The sequence below is a fragment of the Dermacentor andersoni genome, chromosome 9 (genome assembly GCF_023375885.2).
Source record: "Dermacentor andersoni chromosome 9, qqDerAnde1_hic_scaffold, whole genome shotgun sequence".
NCBI classification, from domain to species: domain Eukaryota; kingdom Metazoa; phylum Arthropoda; class Arachnida; order Ixodida; family Ixodidae; genus Dermacentor; species Dermacentor andersoni.
Genome location: NC_092822.1, coordinates 74,797,572 through 74,812,710, shown reverse-complemented (window position 1 = coordinate 74,812,710; position 15,139 = coordinate 74,797,572). Strand labels below are relative to the sequence as shown.

Here is a 15,139-nt window from a genome sequence, read left to right as displayed (position 1 = left end):
TGTAACCAATACACAAATTTAAATACTTTGTCATCTAAAGAAAAATGGGACACTATAAAATGCAGTAATCGCCATTATGTGCCTTGCAGCCAGAACAATATCAGCACGCTAGCAAGCACCATCGCCATTGCCTGTTGCTTGACGACTCCATTACACCTCGCCACAGTCAAACAGAACAGCTTTCACCTCCAACTTTTGTCCACTCTCCTTTGCCTGTTGTCTAATCATCTCGCCAAATTCTATGGTTGCTATCCTGTTCTCCAGCTGTGAATCGTGGTTGAACCACTTCAAGCGTCTGTCGACTTGTTTATCTGACACAGTGAAGTAAAAGTGTACTTACTCACTGTGAAGTAAAAATGCACTGCAGTGATGTTGCAGTGATACTCTTGCCAGAATAACCTACTTTTCATGAAACCAGAGTAGTAGTCAGAAGACTGGCATTTATGCCAGCTGCATTGCCAAGCTCCTGCACAAGAGCAGAGCTTAGCATCTGAGCATTCGCATCATTCTGAGTATTCTTGCATATCATTTTAGCTCGTTAAACCTTGCTACAAGACATTAATTTTCAGCAGCCAAGCCTGACAGCTTTGGTCAATCTTTCGTGCTCTGAGCTGGTTTGATGCAATACTTTTAACGGAATTTCTTTATTGCTGTTTATTATGTGGTCAGTGACGGGATTTTTTTTTATGCAAGAATGTTAAATGGTTCCTTCAGTGAAAAAGCCGGCAGCACCTGTAGCAGCAAAACGGTGCCTAATTTCCCGTTGACTGTGACGCCATGTGAGCACACGAGGCGCGCTCATGACACTAGCTTGCATTTGCTGGCTCGTGTCTCAGCAGAGGAAAGCGAGTGAAGGGGAACATCTGCTGCTGCGCTACTTCGCGAGGGGAGAGTGCATTGCTACGACAAAACATCACCTTCCCTCTCGCAAGCCTGTGTTACCACCTGTTCCTTGTCTACTCAAGCTCTTGTGTGTGTTCTAACTGCGCCTCGGTGAGGCTAAGCTAAATCAATATGTGCCAAGCGTCTTAACGTGCCCGCTTGCCCGCGAGGAGTTCATAACTCGGACTGCTCAGTGGCGTTCAGTTGGACATTAAAGTATTCACAACTCATAAGAAGTGCTTAGGTATCCTCGGATTTTCTTCGTACTTAATGCACAAACTTCGAAGTCATTTTTCCTGGCGAAATGAGTTAAATATCATCGTCCTTTGTCTGCTGTCCGGCCTTTGTGTGAGCCTTATACATCTTCGCAGCCACTCCTGTCATGCACAGTAATTTGTGTACTTGTGCTTGTATCTTTAATGGCATATGATTAATTAATGCATTTTATTTGCATGATCCAACTAAACATGATCTCAAAAAGCTTCACTTGACTGCTCACTTGTCCCTGTGGCTACATTGTGTGGATGTACTATCAGCGTCAAATGAAACGCAAACAGCAGAGTGCATGCCTGTAGCATCACTGAATGTATAGTGCACACACTTGGCCAATCATCACCCTCACAGGCGTGCACATCTGGTTCACAACACTGTGCAATGATGCCCTATACTGAGATATTTTTCTTTCTGTTTTGCTTCTTGCTTTCTTAGATTTTTGGTTTTTTTTTGCTTTGAAATAAAAGGAAAGCATAACAGAAAGAAAATTTGACTGCATTCAATGTGTTAGAAAACGTTCACTTCAATATTTTTTTCTCACACTTCAATCAAAAGCAGTGTGGCAACACTGAGTCTTGATGAAATGAATTGGCACCCTCGGAAACTGTTCCCACTGGTAATCGAAGCTGATCTTGAAGGCCATGCTTTTGTCTATTGGAAAAACTGGAACTGATTTCAGGAGCTGGGAAATACGTTATGGCCCTCATTCATTGTTTTGCTTTTGCATCTTGGCAGTTTGCTGCTGCTATTTATAGCACAAGTGAAGGAATTGTAGCACAAGTAACACTGACACCTGTGCTGCCCTTTTTGGTGCCAGAGTGTGTGAAGGAAGGCTGCTATCTGGTCTTGAAATCCATCGAAGCAGCCTTGTTCCCAGACATCACACAGCCTTGCCAAAATGGCGGTTGGCACGAAGGGTCTAGAGGCAGCGACTTGAAATAGAATTTTCGACTTACCATACCAGAAATGGTTTTATTTCCAACAAACTTTGTTGGGTGTCCTCCAGGCGAAAAGCTGCAACATACAGCTTTAATGTGCCTGAAGGCCCTCGCATGGCAGCAGTAAGTCTCCTATCGGCAAACGTATAACATACGAAACACTAATCTATTAGGGTATACATTTACAATGTAGCAAAAGAAATGTGTGAAATCTAAAGAAACATTCATCTTTTCAGATAATTATATAGTATTTGTAAAAAAAATTCTTCTTAATGCACAACAAAGCTAAGATGCATATTATATGTATTATACATCCCAAAGGATCACATTTCAAAAATAAGCACTACAGACATGTCTAGCATGTACACTCGCCCACAAAATGTTACAGGGTGCGCAAGCGTGTGGCAAAACGACCCTTCTTCCCTTCTAGCTGTGCACCCATGGTATCGAGTTTGCACGCATGCGCGTCCCTCTGAGACTACAAGCGTGCATGTTTCTGCACTTCCTCCTTGTGCGCCGGCGATATCCGAATGTAGCCGTGAGGTGCCCCTCTTGCGATGGGCGCGAAACTATGTGAAGCCTGAGCTTGCGCGTGCCGCTGCGGCTGCTTTTTGTCGAGTCACGAGCGCCGACGCATACGGCCCAGTGGCGAACCCAGCAAGTAATTTTCTTTTAATGAGCTGCACCACTTTGTGTCCAATCTTTGTTGTTTCTTTTTATGAATGCGGCATTCTCCCACAGAAGAGCATGTCAGAAAATGCCCCCTATAGAAGGAGACAGTGTCAACTCCCATTGAAGACCAGCAGTTAGGGCACATGGACCTGTGACAGAAAAGCTGCCGGATGGATCTGGGACAGCGACGCTGGCCTGTACTTTCCTATCGTCTCCATTATACATGGCAACCTGGTATGAAGAGCATGCGTTGGCCATTTATGCTTGAACTACTTTTTCCTGGAAACAGTTAACAAAATGTTTTGCATGGAACAAAGAAGGTATGTTCACCTTCGCAAGTAGTGGCTCATAGGGAAGGCTGGCACATTGGCTGGAGGGATCAAGGTTGGACATGTTGATCTCGACTGCACTTTTAACTCGAAGTCTATGGCAGCCTGAAAGCAAGAGTGCTTATGCTAATTTTCTGTTTGCCCTACGACATAGAATACACTGCCTACTTAAAGTACTCGGTAAAGCTGTTGAACAAGTTCAACTTAGGAGGAATTGTAGAAGCCCGGTAACCTGGGAAAGTTGGTATGATTTCACTGAGAGGGAAAATTAATTTGCACCCATTCAAATCTGAACTACTGGAGGCACCAGCACCTAAGCCAGAGAACCAGGGGTAGAGAGGCTGGCCAAGACTGCTTTCATCAAAACTCGTAGTAACATGATGGGAAGACGTCTGCCAGCCAATAACCGCTTCAACTAAAACTGTGCAGCATAATGTGGACAAAGCAAGACATAAAAGCTATAGAGACAAGCCCACGATAAGTATCCTCATCCCTGTAATGTTGTTTTCCTTTTTCGACGATGCATGGCACAGTTTTACTTCAAGCTCATGTTTACAAAATGGCTTCATACTATGTTTTATTGTGGAGTAACTGTTTATTCCATCACATAGTCAGCGATATCATTACAACAGTCAAGTGAAACGTTTACCTCTGCAAGCAGCAACAAGCTTTCAGCACAAGCTTGCATGGGCTGTGAATATGCACAGAGTAAGTGTACGACATGGCTTGTTGTGTCAGGTGCACTGTCCCATTGGCCAACTGTATGAGGAAGCTGGGAGATTCCAAGCTTGAGAGTATTAGTTATAGTAATGGAAAGAATGTCGTATAGCAATAATTCATTACAATTAAACCTTGTTATATGAAACAATTATAAATAGAATTACTGCTTAAATAACAGGTGGTGAATCACCAAGAGAATTACATGTATATGTAACTTCATACATCAAACTTGCTCAGACATTAAATGGATATATTGAACTCCGTAGCATTAGACATTGGGACACATATTAAAGGCTTCACTGCAGTACATCGGCAGATCCTGGTGGCGCAAATAGGACCTACAAATTCTGCATGGGCTAAAGGGTAGAAAGCGCTGCTCTGAATGTATCTATGTAGTCAAACGCCTTTTTAACAAAGTGCTCGCACCTTCAAAATCCTTTGCTATGCAGGTCACTTTGTTTTAAAGGTTGCGCAGCTCACTGCTCACAATAGCTAAGCACTTTCAACAAAAGAAAATCTTTAACAAGAATTCAAGAGAGACTTAATGAAATAGACCGCTAATTTTTCTCTGCAAGGTATCCCTGACAGCACGTTCTACTGTAGCCACCCTATGCTCCATTGAGGTTCCCAGCTTGCTCTCCAACCAAATGCAGGAACCATGCAAAGCAAAGCCCCCGATTGTCTAGTGCCCCTAAGCCTCCCTTGCTGCAAAATTTTTGGTCGCCTTCGTTGACATTCGCGGCCTATCCATGCATTCGTCAGCCGTTGATCCGTCACAACAAGTAGCATACGAGGTGAGTGAATCCTGGAGCAGGGCAACAGAACTAGTAATATCAGCATGCTCTTCAAATACACTGCTGTTAGCGCTAGCGCACAGCTTACCCTGGTGACATCTTCGCGGGGCAGTGGCGGCACTGGTGCGGCATTCGTTTTATAAACGTAAATCAGCCGCCAGGGACGCATAAGTTTCTTTGTTTTACAGGCAAATTAATTGTGGTCTTCATTGTAGAGCTGTTCAACTGTAATCTAGTGCTTATGCTGATGCTACTTGCTGCATGCAGCGGCTCGTTTTCCTCACGTGATAGTGTGCGACGCTGTTGTATCTCAGCTTTCGGACTTTAAAACCAGCAAGCATCTAAAATGTGCTGCATAATAGACAGTTTTAGTTTAGCGTACACTATAAAATAGTGGGTCATCACTGCGCATGCGCAGAACGCTAAACGACCTATTGCGTATAGCGTACGCGCACTATTTCTCAGATTTAGCATTAGTGTCTTTGCGTGGTTTGCGGAATTTGCGTGAAACATGGCGGCGGCCCCGGCTGCCAGCTTCGAATTGAATTTGGCGTTGCTTTTGTAAAATGGACTTCGTTCTTTGCAACTGACTGTGTAAATGGCTTTCGCTTAGTCTCAGGCTGCTTCGACAGAGTATTATGGATAACCTTGTGGTGTTTTCGAGATCGCTTCTCGTTTCGAGTGAGTTGAAACCTAACGAAAGAAACATCCGACATGTTAGCACCACCTATAGCTACAGTCGGGAGATAGCCGCAATGACGGCACATGGCCTTTAAGATCTGAACATCTCACAGGCCAACTCAACCTAAAGAAATGTGTGCTGCTTAGCATACGCTATATATACTTTAGCGTATAGCATACGCTATAGTTGCGTACGCTAAATTAAAACTGTAATGTCAGACCCATAAGTTAGCTTCATCCCAATACAGTGGTGTTATGCATTCAACCATGCACTTAGCATTGTGATGAAGTATACCAACAGTGGGAAGGGGTCACAAACACTGGACATAGCAAGGTTACGCGGTCAAGCATACCATAGCGCTGAAGCGTACTGAAAGTGGAAAAAGATAAAATTACATGCAGAGTATCCTGTGGGAGTTATCTAAATGATGCATAAGCATTTGCGACTGATCACCTACTGTTGTGTCGTCATATGCTGCTGCGTTTCATATAATTGCGAGAAACGCCACGAAAAAAATCATGAAATGGAGAAGCGCATTTGCAACACCAAAATGTTAAACTGAGACCAGCATGAGTATGAAGCAGAGGCCAGTAGTAGCACTGTTCACTCCTTTTATATTATGGTGCATTTGGATGATGTTGCTGCTTCATGGAAGATGAGCATTGGCCAATGCGTGCTGTTCTACGTGACGTAATTGAACTGTCACGTTAGGTAGACGTCATACGTAGATGTGGTCAATGATGCTGCCTCCTCTCGATGCAAACCATTATCAACTGTACATCAGCGGCCGCTGCTTATGGCACGGCTGCGCAGGCCCGATCTTACAATTCGCTCGCTCATGCGGGCCTTATCTTGAAAGCAATCATCTTACGTGATGGACGGGTTTCCTCATTGGGTAAGCATAGAAACCTTTACGCATTTTGTTTTAAAGTGAAGCTTTCTTTGTCTCTTCCTCTGACTTTCCCACTCCAGCTGCTGCTGTGGACTGCTGCTGATGTCACACACACCACATCGGGGGGGGGTTCAGAGTGTGTATATACATGACAGGCACAAGTAAGAGAAGAAAGGAGATGGGAGAAGCTTGTTTTCACCCCACCGCATCGAATGTGCACAATGTCCTCTGGAGCTCCCTGGCCGTTATCACATTAGCCACCTGACAGCTGCAATTATCCGTGACTCCCCTCAGAAGCACTGAAGAAACTGCAGCGCTTATGTGCGAGGCGAGAGGGGACACAGATAGAACTGTAGAGAGAAGAAGAGGGAGGAGAAGAGGCAGTTCCCATATAAGATGGGGGAAGTGACATGAGAAGGCAAGGAAACTCCACTAACATACAACAGCGGTTGCGGTGTGCTTATGTTCAAGGCACAATACAATACGTTGCTGCTATTTCTGAAAAAATAAACACAATGAAAATATGTCAAGCGGGCAATTCACACGGCGTGCAGAAGCAGAGCCGCATTAATTAAAGCACACTGCAGCGTCCAGGAAACACTACAGAAGTGGTTGACCGTCAAATCAACACTTCTGTGCCCGCTGCATTAGCTCTGCTGCTATGGCATTGCGAGAGGTCATGGATTTGATCCCAATCGCGGGAGCCACATTTCGACGGGGGCGAAATAGAAAACCCATGTGCACTTAGATTTTAGGACACATTAAAGAACATCACGGTGTCAAAATTAATCTGGAGTCTGCCACTATGTCGTGCTTCATAATCTGAGTGTCGTTTTGGCACGTACAGCCCCATAATCCAATTCAAGTTTAAAACTTCTGCCATAACGCGATGTGCCATATGAGGAAATGACAACACTTAACCCTCTCGGGTTATAAGATATGGCCCACAACAATGCCTCATGCAAACACCTCTCCCTGTGTGTTCTGCCTATTACGCAGACAAACAGCAGTGGTGCCCACAAGGTAACGTTTAACATCAATTCGCCAATCTCGTGTTAGCCTAAACGTTGAAGAAATTAAGCTTTAGCCATCAACACTGCTAATTATCGTCAATCAGAGCATCCAGCATGGAAAGCTTCACTTACATCAATTCCCACAGGGTGTGGGATCTGCATAATTTTTCCCTTATTCCTCATTTTTGTGTGCATAGCATGAACAGGAAGATGTTCCAATGAGCTCAGTTTTGAAAATATAGTATTATATGTGCAATCTCCGATTACGGTAAAAGCACCGAAACCCTTAAGAAGTGTACAGGCAGGGATTTAGAGCTATTTCCGGCAGGGTTGTGGTGATTTGGGCCCTTGCTTCGCCCATCTTGCAAGCTCCATATACGAGACTGCAACACAGCCTTGCACATGTTCCCGACTATACATGCGCACATGTGCCGTCATCTGTCGCAGTATGAGCACCGAGACATCTAATAACTCACATGACACCCATTCAAAGCTGGTTCTGACGTTGCTGCAGTGATGGACCGCAATACATTACAGAAGCTCCAGTGCATAACACAACTGCATTGCGGTGAAGCTTAGTCTAGGGCATTGGCATTGAAACTTGTTTAAGAAATCACATTTCCTCAAGCCACAACCAGCATGCGTATTCGTGCTCTTAAACTGCACAACGGCCATCCATATGCCGACGTGTCGGAATGTTAAGTCAGGTGTAGTTCTGACCAGAATGCACATATTGTTTGCAATGTCTAGAAAGTGTTCCTAAGGTCACCTCTGCCGCATTACAGTTGAGTTAAGCAGGGAAGCTTATGCAATGTATTGCACTGAAGCATATTAAAAGCGAAAAATTGCAATTTCATTGCTGTGGTGATTTAAGCCCCTTGTTTGGGGGGCCATGACCGTGCCCCTCTGGAGGGCACAAAGGAGCGAGGAATCATGGTTGGAGAGCATGACACAAACCCTGGCGATGGAGAAACAGCTTTGATGACCTGCTCTACCGAAACTGCACTGCTTGTTCAGCAGGTGTTAATCAAGAAGCTAGAAAAATGAAACCTAGTAGTCTGGATATTTATTGACTACAGCAAGGCTTTTGACAGTCTGCAACACAAGATTCTAATAAGAGTTGACTGCAAACGGTGTACATGGAATGACATATTTTGTTGTGTTCGTATCTGCTTGATTGCAGGCAATGCGTTGTCATTGGAAATAGTATTTCCTTGGACGGCAATATTGTTAGGTGTCCCACAGGGCAGCATTTTAGGTCCCCTTCGACATTTACGTTAATGACATGATAGACATACGAAGGTTGATCCAGAAATAAGGTTCCCATCAATTTTAGAAGTAGAGAACATTGTTTATTCTCATAGAAATTTACATTATTGGAAAGATGAAACTTACATAATCGCCATCTTTTTCTATGCATTTTTGTATACAGTGCTCCAATTTCTGTATCCCAGTGTCGTAGAAGTCTGCCGCCGACCCACTGAGGAAGCATTTCACCTCTTCGACTTCATCGCTCCGGAAGCGTTGGCTACTAAAATGTTCTTTTAGTTTGGGGAACAAGTGATAATCACTAGGTGCAAGGTCCGGACTGTACGGTAGGTGGGGCATGACAGTCGACCCAAAGTTTGTCAAAAGTTCCTGGGTTTGACAGGAGACGTCAGGTCGGGCGTTGTCGTGAAGCAGTGTTACACTGGCTGCCAGTTGTCCTCGCCGGCAGTTCTGAATAGCTTGCCTGAGTTTTCATAGTGTTGCACAATAACTCTCAGAGTTGATTGTTGTCCCAGGTTCCATTAAATCGATCAGCAGTACTCCCTTATGATCCCAAAAAACAGTGGCCATGACTTTGCCAGCAGAAGGAGTTTGAACTTCTTTGCAACTGGTGACTCTGGGTGACGCCACTCTTGGGATTTTTATTTCATATCAGGAGTGAAATGAAACACCCACTTTTAGTCTCCCATAAAAATGGAGTCCAACAATCCTTCCTTATCTTCTTGACAATTTTGAAGAAACTGGCGAGCACAGTCAAGGCGTTTCTCCTTGTAGTCTGATGTCAATAGCCGCGGTATCCATTGAGCACAACACTTCTGATACCCCAATACTTTAGTCAAAGCTCTTTCCACTGTACCGTAAGAACTTCCAGGAATCTGAGCAATAAGTTCACAGATGTTGATCCTCCTCTTCCGAAGCACTTTGCGTCGGGCCATCTTGATAACCACCTTCGAAACTGACGGTCTTCCACTCCGTTCTTCATCGTGGACTTTCTTTCAACCGGCACTAAACTCCCTAAACCACTTTCGGACGTGTTGAACGGACATGCACTTGTCGCCATACACCTCTGTCAACTGATGATGAATATCCACGGGGGAGTCCCCTTGGCGTGCAAAAAGCGAATTGCGGAACAAATCTCGTACTTGGCGCGATCAACAATGGGAACCTCCATATCGGACGGCTGCTGAGCCAAGAATGAGCGGTGCAGCGAAGCAAAGTGCGGCTGGGGGGAATGGAGAGTGGGGGAACAGCCGCCTGCATGAGTGTTGCCGGATTTCACCTCGCACCTTCCCGTGCGGCTGGAGCTCTTTGGGAACCTTATTGCTCGATGAACCCTTGCAGAAAGCGAGGCAACAACCATTCTATATGTGGATCATACCAGCCTGTTTGTCTCTGGTCTGGAGGCTTGCGATGTCATTCCTAAAGCGAACGCGCTCCTTTCCACTTCATTGGGATGGTCCAGCCACAACGGCCTTAAAAATATTTCTTTCCAGAACAGTTGAAATTACAAATTTACCAGGCACTATTTGCGTCTCATATTAACTACTGCATGCATGTGTGGGGCACCACTGTGAACACTAACACAAGCTTTTTCTTCAGAAACGTGCACGTCGGAATTATTGCTAACGTTCCATACCTCCACACAACATCACCACTTTTCACCAAATTTAACGCGATTTCAAACTGCCAGATCTGTATGGCTTTCCTTTACTCTATTCATATTTTTTTCCTCTAACAAAGTCTCTTCACTTGTAAAATCACTGTCGGGACTACAGCCAGGATAGATGGCTCATGCCAAAAAGGCTAACAATTTATCTAATGCAATCGCTAACCTGTAATGTTCCTTTACTTCTTAACCCTTTCGCTGTCGGACGTTTCTGGCCGTGACGCACCCCCAGTGTCGGCTTGGTTTCAGGGAACGAGCATAACAGGGAATGAACATAGCAATTTATTTTTGATTATGATTGGCATACAAATAACATAGTCAATGCAATATGCCCATTTCAGTGTTCTGCAGCTGTTGTTAGTAAACATCATCATCATCAGCCTGACTATAAAATCTGTTCAACATCCGAATCTGACGATGCGGAACCCTCTTCGTCTCAAGCGACTTTGTCTGAGTCCGAATCCGAGCTCGGCTCGTATTCTGAATCGGAATTCAGCCACCGCTCCCATGAGCAGACGAACGTCCCGCGCGCCGAGCCATCCGAAAGTAACCGCGCGCAGGGAGGAAGCGCTTTCAGTCGCCCGCGCAACGGAGAGAAATGGGACGTTGCGTGATCAAGAAGACAGAGGGAGATGAAAAAAGGCTAAACAAAGTTCGAAGGGCTTTACGTTTACTGCTGCAAGTCGGAAGCGAGGGTGTGGCGAGAGAGCGAAAGCAGCAATCGAGTCACCCTTTTTGGAGAGGCAACGGCACGTGCGCCTGAACTTGACGCGCCGTAGCAGGCACACCAACAGAAGAAAAATAAAAACCTTCAAACCAGCGGAGATTACAGAACAACCCTTGAACCCATAACCACACGCGCGCGACGCATGATCCAGCGAACGCGGAGCCACCGCGCCACTCAGCAAAGAGAAAGTGGGGAGTGGCAGTCGCACCGTACTCTTCAATACATGGGTTAACACAGGTCGGAGCGAATATACGAACTTGTAGAAAGAGTCAACCGATGGCGTGGCCAATCCAGGAGCGCCTGTTTTTGCGCTCAGGCGCGAAATTTTGAACGCACGATAGAGAACGTACCGGTACGTCAGTGACACCGTGGGGGGGAAGCGCGATGACGTACCGGTACGTCAGTGACAGCGAAAGGGTTAATAAGTATGAAAACCAAGGCATTATTAATGTTCATGTATTTATCCGGAAAGAAACGCGAAATATTTTTGGTCTACAATCATTCATTACATGATGCCTGCTCGCGGGAACAAATGTATGGATATCCATAACTGGGAGTTACTAATGCGCTGTTCTTTCTCTCTCTCTCTCTCTCTCTATAATATATATATATATATACATATATATTTTGATGGGCTCAGACACGGAACCAGTGTTTACGGTCGTCTTCTCTGAAGAAGGACAAGAAGCCCCCGGAAAGGCTGGTGACGGTCATCGGAGACGTTGATCTTCCCAACGATGTCAGGCATGTGTTGAACAAAGGTCCGAAATTCAGCCACGAGCCACGGATAGAAGCACATGAGTTCCTGGCGCTTAATAGGCGCATAGCAGGAAAGGCGTTGGAAGAAAACCGTGAAAGATGCCTTCTGGATGGTGTGAATACGCTTATAAGATCTACGACCAGCACTAACACGTTGACTAGCAAAGATTCTATGGGAAAAGTCGTGTCGTATTTCAGGAAGAATAGACTCCGGCTTTTTCAAGCTGACAAGGATGGTGGGTTTGTGGTGCTCACCGAGGAAGAGTTTCAAAAAAGAGCCGGCGAAGCAATTGCAAAGAACTTCATCCCTCTGAAAGCTAGTGCGACGCGAGTGAGAGGCAAGGCGGCTGTGATGTGCAAAGAATTAGATCTGAGCACGCTGGCCAATGACATTGGTAACACCAAAGCAATGCCCTTTCGATGTTCTTTACGGCCAAAACGCACAAACTGTCCGTGCCATTCAGAACAGTGGTCAGCGAAAATGGAACTTGGCTGATTGTGTTAAGCAAGTTTCTTCAAAAGCACCTTACATCCCTTAAAGTTCAAGATCCGTACGCCACAAAGAGTTCAAAAGATGTTGTTAGGTTTCTTGAGGGATGTACTTCCAATGGTTATGTGTTTTCAGTAGATGTTGAAGACTTGTTTTACTCTGTGTCCCACGATGCCTTATTTCGTTCTGTCAGAGATGCTATAGGAAGTAACAGTGCAGTAGAGTTCCAAAACTCCTCTGGCGTGTCAATATATAATTTTATGAAAATGCTAGAATTTTACCTTGATGTGACGTTAATCTCTTTCGAGAACAAGTTTTATCGACAAAGACAAGGGATTTGTATTTGATCCTGCGTCGCCCCGGTGCTTACTAACATTTTCTTAACCTGTATTGACAGCGCCTTGGAGCCAATTTTAACATGGTGCTTGTCCTGTGTCGTTCTCCCCACTTGTGAACGTCTTCGTTGGCGCTGTTCCTTCCTAAATCAAGTATGCACCATCTAGCCCAAATGAATGTTGTCCTGAACTTCTAGACTCGTTGATTTTTTCATCGCCGCGTCTAGCCATAACCACTATGGTCTAGCCCCAGGGAGCCCAAACAGAGGAAACGAAGGTAGAAATGAACGATAAAGGTAATCTAAAATGACGCAGGAACTAGGCAGCCACCGTACCTGCGCTTAATCAAACATTCAAATTTTGACACTTCACGTGCCAAAGCCGAGAACTGATAATGAGGCACGCCGTAGCGGTGAACTGCAGATTAATTTTCACCGCACGGGATTCGTGAACATGTGTTTAACGTACGGTACACGGGCATTGCATTTTTACTTCGTCGAACCCCGTCGAAATGCGGCCTCCACAACCGAGATGTGATCCCACAACCTCACTTTCGCAGCGCAACGCCAAAACCACTAATACAACATGGTGGGTCTAGAAGCCATCAGGACAGTTTCAGTTGGCTGGACCAATAAACCATATTGCTTTTCACAAAATCCCGCAAAAGTTGCGGAGTCCAACATGACGGTCTAATGTGAGGAGTTTATTTTAAACTTGTTTCAATGCCAGGGCAGAATAGTCAGACTTCGCCAACGTTACATCGCGATTGCATCTTTTGTCAGAATAGTAGATGCTTTCGGATTGCTACAGGCGCGCCCGTGCAGCCCACGCAGTTCGTGCGTGGTTGCGGGCCGGAGGAGAGAGATATGCACAAGAGAGGATATCTGCCACACCTTCCGACGTCACTCATGCTTCGCAAAGAGTGACGTCAGCATCTCTCAGCTTTTTCTTTCCTCCATGGTCAGAGCACCCGCAGATATAGAAGGCCCGCTTGCACGCACTGAGCATAGTTACGTAATCGGTTTTTAGGAAACCCCATGCTTCTCTTCGCGGTATCGCAATGGCGAAAGTTGCTTCCTTTGAATGTCAGTACTGCGACCTGCGGTTAGCGAACAATCGCAGTCTGCAGAGGCACATAAAACTTGTGCACAAAATCACTCACCCGAAGTACAACTGCGACGAGTGTGAAGTAGCCCTGACTTTGAAAGAACTGGAGTACCGCCATATCAGCGTGCATTTCTTCGAGCCAGAATATGAGAGGTATCACTTTCTGACAATGCCAGGTAAGACACTTGCTTATTCTCTCAAAGCAACGCGTGATTACCACTGCACCTGTTATTTTTGCATTACGGGCTTGCAGAGTGAACGATTCACTTGTTCACTTATTGCTTTAAATGTGCTCATTTATGGTGCTTTCATGCTTAACATTTTATCTGACCATGCACTAGCTGCAACTTATACCATCATACATTAAATTGCATGCTTATCATTGCTGTTTTGAATCGAAGCAACGCAGAATCATTGCTGATGGATCTTATTTAGGAATCGCATATTTAAGTTTTAAAAAAATGTACCCGCCGCGGCGGCCGCATTTAGATGGGAGCGAAATGCAAGAAACGCCTGTGTGGCACGTTAAAGGGACATTAAAGTGAAAAATTATTTCTTCTGCATCAGTAAATTACCGTTCTACAACACCAAAAACACCACTGTTACAATGATAAGACGTTTGGTAAGCCAGAAAAAGCGCAAGAACGAAATACGGGTGGCGACGCCTACTTGAGTTCCCGCACCTGGGGCTGTGACGTCGTGGATTTTGATGGCATCTTCTAGGGCCTACTAATTATATATAGCGGTACAGATTGACTATATTGAGTTCTAAAGGAACCAAATATTAAACATGGCAAGTTTCAGGAACCTTTATTCAGCCAACGCGGCCCAAATGCGAAAACATACTTTGGAATCCCTGACGTCACGCTAACGTACCGGCACTGGGGTTTCGGCGCGAAATTCAAATACTGATACTTCGACCTTCATTTTCTCATCTAATAATCAAACTATTTTTTTGAAATCACTGCCTGCAGGGTTCTCAAACAATGCTTCATTAGTCTAAACTGATTTATTGTTTCGCTTTAGTGTCCCTTTAAAGATCCCCTCGTGGTCAAAATTAATCCGGACTGCGCCACTATGGCATGCCTCATAATCAAATCGTGGTTTTAGCGCTAAAACCCTAGAATACATTCTATAAAAGAAAAGTGACTGGAGGAGCATGAATGAAGTTAATGATTTGCTATTTTTACTTTAACTAATGAAAGAAAGAAAACAAATATACAAAGTATGAACCCTGCTTCTAGTTCCCAACTTCTGTAAGGTAAACCATGCGATACAATATATGCAGATTTGGTAGCATGAATATTAGCCATAGTGGTGGCCATGCCATGCAGGAAAGCACTCGCTTTGCAAACTTGGAAATGGGTAAGCACCTATAGTATGGTACAGGAAAAATTTGTTTCTCCCCATTGCAGCAAGCACCTACTTTTTTTTTTTACTGCATTCTTTAGGGTCTAGAAGCAATAGTTGTCAGGTTAGGTAGCATGGACAAGCCTCCTTGTACATTAATAATGTGTTAAATCAGCTTTTCTGTTCAAGAAATCTGGTCTAATCTTGTGCCCTAAACTGGTGCTGGAGCTTTCATATGCTT

General features: G+C 44.8%; 1 protein-coding gene across 3 annotated transcripts in view; it reads left to right on the top strand.

Moving 5' to 3' along the window:
• LOC129384097 (zinc finger transcription factor family protein 17-like) overlaps positions 1-15,139 on the top strand; it is a 32,990-nt gene that overhangs the window by 3,078 nt on the left and 14,773 nt on the right. The window contains exon 2 of one of the 3 annotated variants that reach the window (XR_008611873.2): positions 2,835-2,999. Coding sequence is in view for 2 of the 3 variants with exons in the window: in XM_055069233.2 (XP_054925208.1) it covers positions 13,502-13,724 (223 nt within the window). In the remaining variant the exon portion in view is untranslated. Of the gene's footprint in view, positions 1-2,834; positions 3,000-12,862; positions 13,725-15,139 lie in introns of those variants that run through there. The other 2 variants (XM_055069233.2, XM_055069232.2) reach the window with 2 other exon arrangements.